We start from the raw sequence: 17,008 nt of genomic DNA, 5'->3' as shown, positions 1-17,008 counted from the left end.
GGGGGGGGGGGGGGGGGGGGGGGGGGGGGGGGGGGGGGGGGGGGGGGGGGGGGGGGTCTTCTGAGGCAGTCCCCCCACACTGGAGGCCATCTCTAATTATGATGAGAGCCTCCCCAAGGGAAGTGGAGGATGTGCGTTGGGGCCTATGAGGCGAACGTGCTGAGCCTGCCCTGTGTCCCAAAACTTGTCAATGAATTCCTTTTCCGCCAGTATAAATGGAAGATCAGCTTGAATCTCTGTCGGGTGCATGTGGCCTAGTTGCCGGCGCTCCAGGGGCGTGACAAACACCCGGAAGATTCCAGCCAGTGGGCTATGTGGGGCAGGCCCACCTGCACACGCACGTGTGTGTTTGCGCCTCTGCGGTGGGGTGCCGGGCGGGGGGGCGGGGAAGGCTGGGCCAGGGGGATGCCTGCTGTCCCTGCCAGCCCCTGCCAGGGCCTGGGGACCCAGGGACTCGCCAGGAGCCTCAGCCCATCTGTGTTCGTGTTTTGCCACTGGCAGAGCCCCTCTGCTACCTAATTTTTGCCTTTGAGGGCTAATCGGAGCACCTGGCACCTTTGGTGAGGCTGGTTTCCTGGGGGAGCCCGAAGGGGAGCCTGTGTCCTTGGCTGTCCCAGATAATACTCTCCCCGATACTGGCACGCTTGGCAACAAACACCTACTGAGTGCTTGTTGTGTGCCAGGGGCTGGTCAAAACCCCTTTTCATGTATTAAAGGAGTATTAACTCATTTAATTCTCACATCAACTATAAGAGAAAGGCTATTTGATGGGGGGGATTGGCTTTTTAAAATATTAATTTAATTTATTTTCTTTATTTTTCTGGCTGTGTCAGGTCTTGGTTGTGGCATGTGGGATCTTCACTGAGGCGTGCGGGATCTTTTGTTGTAGCACGTGGGCTCTCTAGTTGAGGCGTGCAGGCTCAGTAGTTGCCCCGTGGCATGTGGGATCTTAGTTCCCCGACCAGGGATCCAACCCGCATCCCCTTCATTGGAAGGCAGATTCTTTACCACTGGACCACCAGGGAAGTCCCAGGAGTGACGTTGTTTTAAAGCCTGTTTTTCAAAGTCTTTTTAAAAAGCAGTTTTAGGTTTACAATAAAATTGAGAGGAAGATACCGACTTTCCTTCTATCCCCTGCCCCACACGTGCATAGCCTCCCACATTTTCAACATTACCCACCATGATGGTACATTTTTTTGCAAAGATGAACCTAAAGTGAAGCATCAGAGTCACCTAAAGTCCATAGTTTTCCTTGGGACTCACTCTTGGTGTACATTCTATGGGTTTGGACACATGTATAATGATATATACCTATTAGCATAATATCATACATAGTGGTATCATGTCCTAAAATTCCTCTGTGCTCTGCCTATTCATTCCCTACCCAGCCCCAGTAACCACTGAGCTTTTTATTGTCTGCATAGTTCTTCCAGAATAATTGGAATCATACAATATGTAGTGTTTTTCAGATTGGCTTCTTTCACTTAGTAATATGCATTTAAGGTTCCTCAGTGTCTTTTTTTTTTAGCGCTGAATAATATTCCATTGTCTGGATGTATCACAGTTTATGTGTCCACTCATCTACTGAAGGATATCTTGGTTGCTTCCAAGGTTTGGCAATTTTAAATAAAGCTACTATAAACATCCATGCACAAGTTTTTGTGTGGATGTAAGTTCTCAACTCCTTTTGGTAAATACCAAGGAGTGAGATTGCTGGATCGTATGGTAAGAGTATGTTTAGTTTTATAAGAAGCTGTCAAACAGTCTTGCAAAGTGGCTGTGTTATTTTGCATTCTCACCAACAGTGAATGGGAGTTCTTGTTGCTCCACATCCTCGCCAGCGTTTAGTATTGTCTGTGTTCTGGCTTTTGGCCATTCTCGTAGGTGTGTAGTGTTAAGGAAGCTATTATTGAGTATTTTAGAAAAGAGGGAACCGAGGCACAGAGGGGTTACATAACTTGCCCAAGATCATGCAGTAAGTAGCAGAGTCAGGTTCCAACCCTGGATGATGTGACACTCAAGCTGGGGCGATTCTCTGTCACCACTACTGACCAGTGGGCCGCACTGGTCACTGGTATGGCCCCTTTCATTCTCTCACAGCCCTGTGAGGCAGGGACTCAGGTGGCCCTCATCTACTAAAAGTGAACTGTTAACCCAGGCCACATGGCTTGAAGAAGAAGCCAGGATTTGAACTCTGCCCTGCTGGTCCTGAGTTGGGGCGCCAGACCTCAGCTCTGCTGGTGGGAAGCTGGTGCTCAGGGCACCCTCTCTTCCCTGGGCACCTTAGAGTGAAGGTTTAGGGACATAGCAGCTCCCAGGTGGGGAGATGGAGCTGTGCTCTGATCAGGAAGTAGCAAAGGGTGTCTGCCCACTGTCCGTGAGCGCTGGGTAGGCCGACTGTTTAAAAATTTTTAAAAGAGCACTTTATTGTTTTTTTGCAGTATCTTCCAGGGGCTGCCCACCCCTCTTAGACTAAAATCCCCAAGCCCTCTAGTGGCCGGCAAGGCCCTTTGCGAAGTGCATCCCTGGGTCCCCACTGTCCCATGCTGTCCCTGGCCCCCCAACCGTCAGGCACTGCCCCCTCGCTACCATCCAGATGGCCCCGCGTGGGCCCATCTCAGGGCCTTGCCCTCGACTCTCCCCTCCAGAGCTCCCTGTGTTCCCTCGCCACCTCCTGACGCTGAGTTACGTGTTGATTGTCTTTATTATGTCTCCCCACCACTAGAATGGGGGCAAGTGCATTATCTGCTTAGCTCCCCGCAGAATCCCCGCCTGGCACACAGTACATGATCGATAAATGGTCTATTGGATTTTTAAAAATTTTGGTTGGACTCCCTTCCCCATGTGGACCCCATCCTGGGCCCCTCTCCTCTGTGATACAGTCTAGGATTCAAGCTACTTGCCTTGTTCCTAGACCAGCAGGAGAAATCACAGCAAATGACACATTCAAGAGCCAGATATTTGGGCCTGGCGCCCCCTGGGGTCTGTTAGCCTTCTGGGAACTGGACCATCTGGAGCTGGGATGGGTCTGGGCATCCACAGCCCCTCCCCAGCCCTGGTTCTGGGGGTCAGGGAGGGCTGGCCTGGGGTATACTGGGGGCATGTGGGCTCCTGCAGGAGGACACGGTGTGCAGGGTTGCTGACTGGCCGTGGCTCTCCTTGCAGAGGAAGGCATCAACCATGAGTGTAAGCTGTGCAACCAGATGTTCGACTCCCCGGCCAAACTCCTCTGTCACCTCATCGAGCACAGCTTCGAGGGCATGGGAGGCACCTTCAAATGTCCCGTGTGCTTCACAGGTAAGTGCCCGGCGGGGAGCACGCGGGGAGAGGGAAGGGACCCAGGGGCCCAGCCCTTCCATCCCTGGCCCTCAGCATCTGGTCCAACGTGGCCCCGGAGCTCACGGGGAAGCCCCGAGGGATCCGCAGCCCTGTTGCTCCGCCTGCCTCCACACAGAGCTGACCCCGGCCCTCCCTGTCTACGCTCTCTGCTCTCTCCTCTTCGGCAGCGTGGGTTCCTAGCCCGCCTCCCACCCCTGCACTCACCTGCTGCCACGCTTTTTCCCACCCAGCCTTGCCCCTCCTTGCAGTTGGCCCTTCACGGGCCCCAGGCTCGTCTCTGAGCTCTGTCCAGCACCAGTGGGGCTCCCCCTTCGCACACCTCCTGTCTCCCCCTCCTCCCTGGCCTGCCCCAGCCCCTGCTTCATCCGTGCTCCAGGCTGGAGGGGTCAAGGGCAGCTCTGCCGGCCAAGTCCCCAGCCCCCAGACTGGCTGCCGGCCCAGGCGAGTGGCTGTCCCGGCCTGAGGCGAGTCTCAGGGGCCCTGCCGGCCCCCCTCCTGCTGCCCAGATGGCAGCCGGTGTGCGTGGGGGAGGCTGGCCTTCCCCTGCCTCTCCCTGACATCTGTCGTCTGCCACGGCGGGAAGTCCACCCTGGGGAGGGCGCCTGGCAGGAGGGGATCTCTGAAGTGCTCACCTCCCAGACACACAGCTGCTTCAGGGCCACCTCCTGTGTGCACCCAGGGTCCGGACCACATGGAGGGTACAGCTCCCGGGAGGCCGGGGCTGTGACCTGCTCTGTGACAGGCCCGAGGAAGGGGCTCCGCAGCGGGGAGAGTCCCCGCACGCTCACACCCCTCTGGGGTTGCCAGGAGTCTTGGCACACACTGGTGCCTCTTCCCTCTCGATCCCTCCATCTCAGGAGCCCCCACCCATCTGTTACCATCCCACTCTGTGAGCTGGGTCGGGGGCTGGCACCCAGGGGCCTCAGTTGCCAGGTCTGCCCATCCAGGACACGGGGGCCCCTCTCTGGGGATCCGAGGATGCTGATGAGTGATTCCTGTTCATTGAGTACCTTCCTGTACTAGACACTGCGCTGAGCTTATTTAAATCAAATCTCAGCTCTGCCACCTGCAGAGTGAGACCTAGGACAAGTCACAACATTCCCAGTGCCTCAGTTTTCTCTTCTATAAAATGGGGATAACGGCAGTGCCTGCCTTACAGGCCTGTGTGTATTCAAGGAGCCCACATTTGGAAGGTATCTGGCAAACGGCGATGATGAAGACGATGACATTCATTGGGCTAATTATGTGCCAGGCCATCTTTTCAGCGTTTTGCAAGTATTAACCCATTTGATCCTCCCAGCCACCCAGTGAACTACATACTTTAATGATCCTCATTTTTCAGGAAATGAAGCCCAGAGAGGTTAAGTGACTTGTCCAGTGTTGCACAGCCTGCAAGTGGCAGAGTTCAGCTTCACTGGCTTGAGCCCTCTCTAGCGTGTGCCAGCAGTGTTTCCAGTAGCCCATTGTTTGGCCGCTGTGTCCATGCCTGGGTGACCCCTACTTGGGAGTGGTGTGGAGCAGCTGCTCTGCTTGCCCGGGCCCGTGTCCCCAGTGTCTGGCCCCCTGATGGCCACGTCCATGTCCATGTCCAGTTTTCGTCCAGGCCAACAAGTTGCAGCAGCACATCTTTGCTGTGCACGGGCAGGAGGACAAGATCTACGACTGCTCGCAGTGCCCACAGAAGTTCTTCTTCCAGACCGAGCTGCAGGTGAGTGCCCTTGTCCGCTGCACACACCCCTCCTGGGGCTCTTTGGGGCTCCCGTTGGCACTGAGGGTCTTGGGGTGAATCCGTGATGGTGGGATCTTGTACTCAGCACCACCCCAGCCGCGAAAGCAACAGGCCCTGGACCTGTGCTTGTGGGTCTGGAGCCAGTGGCTGCCCTCCTGGCTGGCTGGTATGGGGTATGGCCTCCTGGCCTCACTGGTCCAGCATTCTCAGGAGAGCTGGACCACAGCAGCTGAGCCTGGAGCCAGAGTCGGAACGGTTAACATTCGTGCTGTTGCTATTGCAAGTCCCTTCCCCTCTCAGGGATTTCATTTCCCCACTGGTATCCCATGGTGATGTTCCACTGAACTTTGGATCTGTGGCTGGTGGCCCGTGTGGCTTGCATGGCCGAGTCCTGGGGCCGTGTGTGTGGCCGGAAGCTGTATCTGGGATCTTGGAACCTCCAACATGCCCAGGAAAGCTAGAAAAGTGAGAGCAATGGATACCGGTTGGGCCCCAACTCAGAGGAAGGGATACTTGCCAGTGGTCCTGAGGCCGATGTGGCCCTCAGACGGGGCACCACAGCCCTACAGCTTCCTCAGCCCCCCATCCAGGGCCTGCAGTAGCTGAGGGGGCCCTTGGGAAAGGAAGCGGCTGTGGTGGGCTTCCCAGGGCTCCTGTAGCCCGCTCCCCATCGGCATCCCACGGGCCCCTTCCCACCTGTTACTGGTTTTTGGGGATCCAGATCTGTGTCCAGGTGAAACCACCTTCTCACGCCCTGGTTTTTGCAAGAAACTCTTTTAACACTGGAGAGGTGACATGCTGTCACAGAAATAACACACACACACACACACACAATCAAACACACACTGCACACACAAAGGAAAGTTCCACACACACAGTCCCTATGCATACACACAGAGACATCATTTTCAGAGTAACACCACACACACACAGCATAACACCACACCCCTAAAGAAGTAACACTCAGGCATCCACAGAAGTACCACACGTACGCACAGACACGCCGGAATATCACATACTGAGAATAACACTGTTTTCAGCTGGGATGCAAGTTAGGTTATGCTGTAGGAATAAACATCCTCTAGCCCTGTCTTCAAGTAACAAGGGCTTATTTGTTGCTTGTGTATCAGGTGGCTGGGGAGGAACCCTGTCTTTGGTAGTCAGTGACCTGGGCCGATGGCGGGTTCATCTCCTCTCATGTTTGCGTGGTCACCGAAGCAGGCAGGGGAGGGGGTGGCGATCGCAGACCGCTCTCAAAGCTTCACTGGGAAGCGACCCACATCTCGCTCCCACATTGTCTTGGCCAGAGCCCTTCAGGTGGCCGTGCCCAATGTCAAAGGGGCGAGGGAGGGAATCCCCCAACGCCTGGAAGGAGAGGAGAGCTGGCGTTCCTCGCTGCCCCACCCCCAAGGACGAGCATACACTGTGGCCCACCGGGTGTGTCTGCCCACGCCGTACACCTTGCCTGCACCCCCATGCAGGTGCTGATCCTGCATTCAGCTGTGTGCTTCAAGGCTGCAGCCGCAGCAGAGTCATAATGTCGCCGGAGGGCAGCAGTGGTGGCCCTCTCCTGGGACTGAAGGGGTGTAGCCATGCCTGTCGCAGGGTAGCCCGCTTCACTGCGCTATAGCCCGTGCACTCAGCCAGGCCTGGACCCATCCTGTCTGCACGGCTGCTGACAGCCGTCACCCAGAGGAAGTGAAAACAGGCCCACAGAGGGCACAGGAAGGATTCACCATCCGACAGTCAGGGTCCTGTTCCCATGGGCTGGTCCTGGGCCTGGGCCAGGCAGACAGAGCGGACAGGCCTGGCCTCTGACCTTGAGCTGCACCAGGCGGATGGCCGGAAAGCCTATTTCTTTTCACTCTTCGGGCAGCCCCTCTGAGTTCCTGTAAGTCCTGTACCCCTCACACAACGTTCATTCCATCTCAGCGTGGGACAGGATGATGGACCCAGGCCCAGAGAGGGGGTTCTGCTAGAAAATGACCACCAGCAAGGTAGTGACCGCACCCAGGGCCCACTGCTGTCTCCCCATCGACCCGCAAACTGAGTGTGTACCTCCGGCTGTGTGCCACGGGCTGAGGCCTGTGAGGGAAGAGCTAACTGCCTTCTCATCTGACCAAGGGGACGGGTGCCAGCCCCGATCGGCATCTGTCCAGGAAGCCTTGCTCGTGCACGGGCTGTGCACCCTTCACCCTATCTCCACCTGCCTTACCAGCCTGGCCTAGCCACCAAAATGGGCTCCAAGTCCCCAGACAACTGAAGCTTTTTATAGCCCAACATGGCAGGCCGCTTTTAAACGCACTAGCTCATATAAACAATGATTCGCTTAAACTTCAGGCTCGCTCAGCCCTCTGGTCCCCCCACATTGTCTTGGATGCCAAGGGGGGGATGACTGCTCTCCTTGTTGGCTTTGAGGTTTTTCCCAGAGAAGCTTCCCAGCTTCATCAGCATCCCTGTGCCAGAGGCCTAGCTCGTGGTGCACAGGTGTAGGTAGGTAGCTGTGGTTTCAAGCCAGCTCTTGCTTCGGCTGCATCCACCTGGGGCTGCAGATGTCGCGGGCACCAGAATGGTTTGTGTGAGCTGATGATTCCCTGGGTCACCCCATCAACCTTTAAGGCAGATCCTCAAATGCCAAGAACCTCACGAAATTACAGCCTTAACGGGTCACTATTTTCTGCAATTAATGATTTTAATTACAGACCATTTAAATATGGAAGTGTTGCAGCAATGCCAAATCTATGCAAATAATGGCTTTCGTTAAGTAACTTGCGGAACAATTTTCTAGTCTTTGGAGAGAAGGGTTTTTCAGGCCCTGAAAATTTCATCGTCATTACGCTGAAGCTGGGGCTGGCAGACGAGTGGGTTATTTCCCTAGAGTGACAGGTGGGGGCTCGGGGAGTGCGACAGGAGACGGGGCCTGGCCCTGGCTGGGGCCTTGAGTGGCTCTCCAGTCTGTATGTCATGTAGGTCCAGTGGGGAGACTCAGGGCGGCTAACGTTTGTAGGCACAAGTGACTCTGGGCTGAGAGGTCTTGAGAAGATGTGAAATTTAGGATTGTTCTCACTGTAGGATCTGACTTCCTGCTGTGGATGTAGAGGTAATAGAGGTAGGATTGGGCTCTGGAAGGCTTGGTCTGTGTCAGAGTGATATGCCTGCCTCCAAAGGGAGTGTTCTCTTAAGATGCATTAATAGGAGTTGTCAGAAAGAGGGAAGTGCAAGTCCTGTTTGATTCTGAGTTCACCTGGCTCTGCCCAGAGACTGAGATTAACTTAAAGAACTTCGGACAAGCCAGGGCACATTCATTGATTAGGTACATGAGAGGGAACTCAAGTTGCTCTTTATTTGTTCAAAGCATGTAGATAGAGGGCCCATTATGTACAGACACTAGATCTAGGAACTGACAAGACAGTGGTGAGCGAGACAGAGAAACACCCATAGGGCCTACGTTCTGGAGGGATTGATAGACACTTTCCAATAGTGGTCAATGACATGAAGAAAATAAAACCAGGTAATAGGCTAGAGCATAATGGGAGCGAGGTTGGTTACAGCTTGGTGAGTGTGGTCAGGGAGGGCCTCTCTGAGGAGCTGGCATTTGAGCTGAGGTCTGGAAGGTGAGAGGGAGAGAGTGTGTGGAAGAGAGGCATGAGTGCAAAGGCCCTGTGGCCAGTGCAAGCCAGGTGTGTTGCTGGAACAACAGAAGGTGACAATTGGCTGAAGCACAGTGAGTGGGTGGGGGGTGTGAAGGGAGCCGGTGGGTGGAGGCAAGGTCATGGCAAGGTTCATAGGACAGCAAAGCTATTTGGATTTTGTCCCCATTGTGATGGGAAACTACGCATCACAATGGGAAGACATATTATCTGATTTACGTCCTGAACCCAAATTGAGAGACACTGACGATTAAGAGAATGAAAAGTCCCAGACAGGGAGAAGATATTTGCAAATCACGTATTTGATAAAGGACTTGTATCCGGAACATATTTTTTTAAAACTCTCAAAACTTGATAATGAGAGGGGAAATCAACCAAAAAAAAGGAGCAAAAAATTTCAACACTTCACCAAAGCAGACATATAGATGTTCAACATCGTTAAGTAATTAGGGAAGAGCAAATGAAAACCATGACGTAATGCCATTATACACCTAGTAGAATGACTCAAACAAAAACAAAAAACCAACGAGTGCCAGTCAGGGCGTGGAGGATCAGTTGGAACTCTCCTACATTGCTGGGGAAATGCAAAATGGTACAGCCATGTGGCAGAATAGTTTTTGAGTTTCTTACAACGTTAAACATACAGTTAACCTATGACATAGCAGTCCTACTGCTGGGTGTTTATTCCAGAGAACTGAAAACACGCTCATCCAGAAACCTCTACATGAATGATGGAGAGCTTTATTTATAATGGCCCCAAACTGGAAACCCGCCCAATGGTCCCTTCCCTGGTAAATGAACAGACAGATGTATTTACATTCATACCATGGACTACTACTTGGCAATAAAATGCAACTGCTTATACACACAACAACATGCGTGAATGGTAAATGGCAAGTGAAAGAAGCCAGACTCAAAAGGCTCCATACTGTGTGGTTCTATGTACATCATGTTCTGGGAAAAGGCAAAAATACTGGAATAGAAAACAGACCAATAATTGCCAGGGGCTGGGGGTAGGGAGAAGAAATAGGGAAGCCTGAACAAGATTCGTCTAAACACACACACAAATGCACACATAAAGACATATACGCCCCACTCAGCCCAAGCAGGGTGCTAGGCTCCGGGCGTGCAGCTTGGTTTCGAGGAGATTTCAGGGGGCTAGTTCACCAGGAGAAGACTTGGCTGGATTTGCGGGGGGGAGCGTGGGGACAGTCGTCTTCAAGTGTTTGGTTTTTTTTAAATTATTTATTTATTTTTGGCTGCGTTGGGTCTTCGTTGCTGCGCACGGGTTTCTCTAGTTGCGACGAGCAGGGGCTGCCCTTAGTTGCGGTGCGTGGGCCTCTCATTGCGGTGGCTTCTCTTGTTGTGGAGCAGGGGGTCCAGGTGCGTGGGCTTCAGTAGTCGTGGCACGTGGGCTTCGTTGTTCCGCGGCATGTGGGATCTTCCCGGAGGGAAGCCGTGTCCCACACGTGTTCGAACCCGTGTGCCCTGCATTGGCAGGCGGATTCTTAACTACTGAGCCACCAGGGAAGCCCTTCAAGTGTTTTAAGCTCTGCTGGGATGAGGGGGTCCTCAGCGTGCTTCCAGTGTCCCCCAGACTTCCGGTAGTGGGCGGAGACTCGGGACGTGGATTTTCTTCTCTGACAGTCAGACTCAGGCATCACTCTCTGGGGTTAGCTCAAGCAAGATGGGAATTAACTTGTAGGGACACAGGCGTGGCTTTGGATGCCAAGAGCAGGAAGTGCCGAGTTTTCAGCTGTCCAGTTCCCAGGAGCCAGGTGCTCTTTATCAAGGCAGGGACCTTCTGCCTCTGCCCCTTTCTGGCTCGTGTCGTGTTCTCTCTCTGCAGCCTGGCTCTCTGGGCTCCTCTATACGTGGAGGAAGGTGGCCAGCACTGCCGCAGCTCCTGTCGTTTCTGCTGAGACAGACACACCTGGGTATTTCAACAGGTGTGTCTTTAGTGTGGGGATGTCGTTACACAAGTAGCCGGCAGCAACACCCAGCTCGCCCAGAAATGGTGACTGTGGGTAACGGTCGGTGTGCAGGCAACAGGTTCTAGGTCCCTGGAGTGGGAATGTGATGGTTGCACTCAGGTCAGCTGTCCAAACCTGCTCCAGTGAGCTGTGGCGTTCAGTGGTGGGGCCACTGAACGCCAACCATCAGGGGAAGGGGAACATGGGCTGGTAGACACCACAGATAGCCACTACGTGGGAAAACTGTCTACACGTGGAAGGAATGGAAGGTGGCGAAGTCCCTGTCAGTAGAGGTGTGCAAACAGAGCCCGTGTCTGAAATGCTGCAGAGGGAGAGGCTGCGAGCACAGTCTTTGTGAGAACGGCTCTGCATTTGAAGCCTTGCCCCATCATTCATCAGCTGTGGGTCTCAGTTTCTTTATCTGTAAAATGGAGTATTAATAGCTCCTACCTCGTGGTCGTGTCATAAAGCCCTTGGCACAGTGGGTGGCACGTAGGAAGAGCTTGGTTATTACTAACACCTACCTGTTTTCATTATCATTTACTATTATTATTATTAGCCTTGTTGTTATCATTAGTAGTAGTAGTAGTAGTATATTACTAGCATTAGCCATTTTAAGATCAGAAGACTTTTTAGGTCCCCTCCATTTGGGGTTTGCTGTGATTTCATGATTTCTGGCCTGAGTTGGAACAAAGTGAGATTCTAAATCCTTCCTTCTGTGGCACCCAGCCGAGTCTCAAGGCCATGGGCACCGGAGGCCCCCAGTGGGGCATGGGAGGTGCTGGGTACAGAGCAGTGAGGCAAGGGGGGAAGGGCATGGAGCGGAGGCCAGAGGCTGGGACTTCAAGTCCCCCTTTCTACATGTTTCCGAGCACCTTTGTCCCAGGCCTTTTCTCTGGACCCCGTCTTCCTTAGCTGTGCCCGGGCTCGGTGGAGGGAGGTATGCAGATTTGGTTGGGGATGTGAGACAACCCTGTAAACCACAGACCCCAAAAATGTCAGGGCTGTTGGCCTTGCATTTCCAGCCTCAGGCCTCAGCAGATGAAGGCCCGGGGCCCTGTGGGCCCCTTGCCAGGGGTTAGCTGACCTGAGGGGAGGGACTGGCTCTGCCTGCCCAGCCCAGCTGTCTCTGAACCCCCACGGACACCTCTGTGCCCACAGACACTGGCAGGGATGGCATCGCCTTCTCTCCTTCCCAGCAGCCTCACTGCATCCCATTCTTCATTATCGCTGAGGGAAGCCATGAGGGGGCACGCCGATTCCCAGCCATACGTGGCTGGCCTCTGACAGGCGGACAAGCTCCTCCCGAAACTGGACAAGAAGTAGTTATAACGGCCACCACCCTGGGTGGATCCCTAGTGGGGGCCAGGTCCCGTCTTAAGCATTTTGTGTGGGTTGCCTCAACGCAGTCCCGTGAAGTAGGCACTCTTATTCCCATTTACAGATACGGAAACTGAGACTCTCCGAGGTTAAGTGATTTGCCCAGGGTCACTTGCAAATGGCAGAGCCACATGCAAAGCCAAATTGTCTTCTCCACCAAGGCAAACAGAAACCCTTCAAAGTTTAAATGAATTGCCATTTATATGAGCTAATAGATTTAAATGAGACCTGCGGTGCTGAACTATAAAAAACCTGTGTCAGGGGACCCGGAAACGATTTTAGTAGTTGGGCCAAGCAGGTAGCGCAAATAGCGGTAACAGGGGATGCAAAAGAAACTCCTTGCGGGTGGACCCAGGCAGAAGCGCCCTGGGGACCGTTATGCGGAGCCAGGTCTGTAGCCGGGTTCGTAAGGCTGGAGCTTGAGGCCAGGAACCCGCAAATTTTCTTGCAAGGAGCAAGGGGGTCAGTTCAGCTCAGGCCAGGCTTGGGGAGAGGAAGGATGGGGTCCAGTCGTGGAGACAGGAACCTCAGAAGACCTCACGCTTCCTGGCGCAGCCACCTTCCCTCCTACGGCAGCTTTGCCGGGTGCTGTCACAGGAGGCTGAGCCAGAGAAAGGTCTGTTGATGGTGGAACGTCTGGCATCCTGCAGACCTCTGTGATGGGGCTGGCCTGGGCGCGGGGAGCTGCGGGCCTGCACCGTGCCCTGGAATCTAGACTCCCTCATCGACAAAGCAAGGGGCCGCAGGAAGCGCATCCTGAGCCGGGCTGCAGCGGCAAAGCGGCCAGCCTGGCGTTGGGCAGGCGCGTTTAAAGGATTAGCTCACGCTGTTTGCTTGTGTGTACCTAAGCACGCCGCTTCCAGCTAAATGATTACAATTGATTAAAAGCAAAGCTAGGTATTCTAACTAGCAACCTGGAGCCCTTCCGATGGGGCAAGCTGGGCCCTGCCAGGAGGAATCCTGGTCCCCAGCCAGGGGGAGGTGTCTGTGAGCCAGGGGCATGGTCTGAGCTCCAGGGGCACCCCTCCTTCTTAGCCCTTGTGAACATTTGCTCTGACCCTTTCCCTCATTCCATTTTCGGTTCACGAACATTTACTGAGTATCTATTATAGGTGCCATCGAGGGGGCCTGGGCTGCAGCTGTGAACCGGTACACAAGGTCCCTGTTCTCACAGAGCCGATGGTCTACGGGAGACACTGACAATAAGTCAGTAAATACGTGAACGAGGTCGTTTCAGACTGTGGAATTTTGAAGACAGTAAAACACTGCTTTGGGACAGAAAGTGAAGTGTGTCTGTGTGCGTGTGTGTCGGGGCAAGGAGGAGGGGATGTTGGGGGTGAAAAATCAGATCAGGTGGTCAAGGAAGGCTGGCGTTTCAACTGAGTCCTGAAGGCTGAGAAAGAGCCAGTGCAGGGAAGAGCCGGGGGAGCTTCCAGGCAAGGGAAGAGCCAGTGCAAAGGCTCAGAGGCACGGACAGATTTGGGGAGTCCAAAGAACGGAGAAAAGGGCGGTCAGGCTGGAGAGGGGTGAGCACCTTCTCGCTTCATTCTTCTGGGTTGTTCTTGTGGTGGCTTCTGGGACACATGTACCCCTGCTGAGCCTTCTGCTTGAACACCCTTCCCTTCTTCTCAGTCTTCAGGCCCCGGCTCAAATGGTCCCTTCTCTGAGAAGCCCTCCCTGATTCTCCCTCCTTGGGCTTCTCCAGCCCTGCATTTAACCCCCTGATCCCTTTGCCTATACAGACTACAACAATTATGTCTACACCTGACTTCCCATTCTAATGTGAGTTTTTGGAGGGTGAAGCCTCTTTCTGCCATCCGTCCACCATATGTTTTACCATATTTGTTTTTAGCTCCTAGAAAGTAGGAAACAAAGGGAAGAGAACACAAACAAGGAAAGGAGTAAAAGAAGGAGAGTTGCAGCTGCAGATTCTAGGAGCCCTTTTTTAAAATTCCTGGTCCTTATAAGATGGGTAACCAAGGAGCCAGTTTCCTTGCCTCTTTGCACTGCTGCTGTCAGAACCAGCCGGATAATTATAACTAATAATAATTAAAAATTGAAAGTGCTCTAGGCACATACTTAGCATTTGACTCTTTGGCTGAGCTTTTCGTGAGCAGCAGTGTCTTCCTCTTTCCTGCTTTAAAGACAGCCCAGTCTGTGCCATCCACCACTGCAGGGAGAGCAGGGCCTGGCTGGGCTTGGCCTGGGGGAACGAGAGGGAGATGCCCGGTGACACCCAGCAGTGGCTCCAGGCAGTGAGAACCGATTGCTGGCCTTGGAGTCCTCCCCAGATTGCCCCTCCTCCATTGTTTTCTATTGCAGACACTTGCACCTTTCTGGCCTCAGTTTCCTTGAGTGTACAATGGGGTAGGACCTATTGCCTCAGGTTTTGTGAGGATGGACAGTTCATGGGCGGAAAAGCACTTGGTGAGCACTTAGAATATAAAGCTTCCTGGAGGTAATTACTGTGCCTTTCAGGGTGTGATCCCTTTGTGTGTGCTGCCTTCCCCACTAGGTCAGGAAACCAGAGCCCAGCACAGCCCGATTTCTGTTAATCGTGGCAACATGGTGTGGCGTGCCCACACAGCCTGGCTGCAAATCCCAGCCCCACTACCGAGTGGCTCTGTGACCTTGAGCAAGTCACTGACCCTCTCTGGGCCTCAGCAAATGGAGGGTAATGACGGTGCCTGAAAAGCCTTCAGCTCCGGGTCTGGTCAGAGTCCAGGTTTGGTGAGCATCAGCCAGTGTCGTCGTCGCTGATGTGACCCGTGGGCTTCGGTTCACTCCTTCACGACTCATTCCTTCAGCCTGTTACGTGTGGATGTGCTCAGTGCAGCCCACAAGGTTTGCTGAGCGCCTACTACGTGCCAGGTGTGCGCAGGTTCTGGGGACACACAAAGGCCTATGTCCCTCAAGTGCTGCCTGGAGAGGAATAGGGAACCAATGAGGACAAACAGGCAGACTACCGATTCCATGTTTGCGGCGTAATCTAGTGTAATGTATGCACTAAAGCATAGCATCATAGCAATCATGGCGGTGTGCTAAGTCTCACACAACAGGACTGCTGTACCCAGCAGAACCTGCAGCCGGGCCCCATGTGACATCGCAGGAGGCCTGGGCTCTGACCCCTCCTCCCTTTGTCTCCAGGCTTGTCTGTCTGTGTCTCTTAGTTTATTTACCCTTGCGTGGGGCAAGGCCTTTCCTGCTCACAGTAAAACGCATCACCCTCAGCAGCAGTGTCCTGTCTCACCACTGCCACCACTTGGGGCAGCCGAGCCTCCCAAGGGGCCGTGCGTGCAGGTTTAGCGTCTACGTCTGGAGAAGACTGAGGGGTGGGCAGTGACTCTGCCCCTTGCCCTTCTGAGGCCCAGGCACAGGCCTGAGCCATTCACCCCACTGTAGTAAAAACGAGACATCTTTTCCCGAGTGTTTGCTGGAGGACCGATTCCATCTCTTCACATGCGCAGTCTTTCGAGACCTCACAGTGACGATCTCCATGGCGCAGATGGGTAAACTGAGGCTCTCCTGGGTCACACAGCCGCTGGAGTCGCAGGGCTGCGAACACATGCAGCCTGATACTCGTGTCTGTGTTCTCGGCCCCAAGGCTGGGGCAGTGCACTTGCAGTCGACTCTCAAGCCCTTAAGAGCCAAGGGCAGGCCTCTGGGTGCTGGGTGCTGGGTGCAGGCAGGCCTCACCTCCCAGGAGGGTAAGAGTTCCAGAAGGGGACTCGGAGATCGCCAGGCTCCTGGGGCACGTGGATGTCTTGCTCTGGGTGAGCTGCGGCTGCCGTGGTCACCACAGAGAGGAGCAAGGGAGGGGCGGGTCCTGGAGGAGCCCATGCCTGGCTGTGCTTAGATGCCCTCACGAGCCCCGGGGCTCTGCCTGCTTGAGCGATGAAGTGTGCGGAGGCCCAGGTGGGGACTGGGGGGGCTCCTCCCAAGGCCCAGCTCCGGGCAGAGATGGCACTTGGAATCGGCCTGCGGCTGCCCGTCTGCCCATTGGAGCCTGTCATTCATGCCCTAGGGCGGGGGGCCAACGAACTTTAGAGGGGCACCATGCCATCATGACAGATGGGCATGGGGGCGCTGCCAGGAGCCTGAGGCCGGCGGCCATTGTGTATGTTGTGAGCCCAGCCCCTCGCCGGCGCTGTCCCAGCCGGGACCAAATGCCTTCAGTTTCTTAGAACAATGATAATACTAAGAACAGTGGGTGCCGTGTTGGTCCAAGGCTCCCAGAGGTTGGCACTGTACAGAGCCCTGCCCCCCTTATTGACTTAGACACAGAGGCAGCCCGACGTGCAGGAAAGACACAGGGCCTTGGGGGCCAGAGGGTGTGAATCTCAGAGTTGCTTCTTCAAGGTCCCTGTGACCTTGGGACATGTGACCTTCCCCCCGAGACTCACCGTCCTCACCTGGACAGCGGGCCGATGCTGCCTCTCCTGGAGGGTTAATGTGGGGATGCAACGTACTGTTTGTGAAACACGGAACACAGTGCCCGGGCCCAGGAGGGCCTAACGGACGGGGTGGCGTTGGGGGTAGAATTGATGTCATGTCACTGCCCCACTTTCACAGATGGGAGACTCAGTATCACGTCACACAGCTAGCAAGTGGCAGAGCAGAGCCTGAGGGGCAAGGAAGGGTGGGGGAATAATAGTAACAGCAACAACCCCAGGCCCTAAGCGGGGGCGGGGGAGGGGGCTTTGCATTGATTATCCTCTTTTATCCTCACGACAATCATTTGAGGCCAATGTTGTTGTTCTCTCCATTTTGCAGAGGGGGAGACTGAGGCACACGCAGTGGCAGAGGTGAGATTTGAAGCCAGGTAGCCCGGCTGTAGAGCCCGAGTGTTGAGCTGCTGCCCTGATGCTGTGGGCAGGTTTTTTCCCATTGCAGAGCCCCAAACGTGTTAAAAACGAGGTCTGCTTTGTCTCTTGATA

At 54.4% G+C, this 17,008-nt stretch overlaps 1 protein-coding gene across 3 annotated transcripts in view; it reads left to right on the top strand.

Annotated features, from left to right (window-relative positions):
* The window catches only part of ZNF423 (zinc finger protein 423), a 345,893-nt gene that overhangs the window by 311,534 nt on the left and 17,351 nt on the right, over positions 1-17,008 (top strand). The window contains exons 6-7 of one of the 3 annotated variants that reach the window (XM_028477848.2): positions 3,166-3,297; positions 4,932-5,047. The exons of 1 other annotated variant lie outside the window; for it this stretch is intronic. In XM_028477848.2, coding sequence (XP_028333649.2) covers positions 3,166-3,297; positions 4,932-5,047 — 248 coding nt within the window. The remainder of the gene's footprint in view (positions 1-3,165; positions 3,298-4,931; positions 5,048-17,008) is intronic. One more of the 3 variants, XM_028477847.2, reaches the window with a different exon arrangement.

Source organism: Physeter macrocephalus, chromosome 17, assembly GCF_002837175.3.
Source record: "Physeter macrocephalus isolate SW-GA chromosome 17, ASM283717v5, whole genome shotgun sequence".
NCBI classification, from domain to species: Eukaryota; Metazoa; Chordata; class Mammalia; order Artiodactyla; family Physeteridae; genus Physeter; species Physeter macrocephalus.
This window is presented reverse-complemented; position numbering and strand designations above follow the sequence as displayed.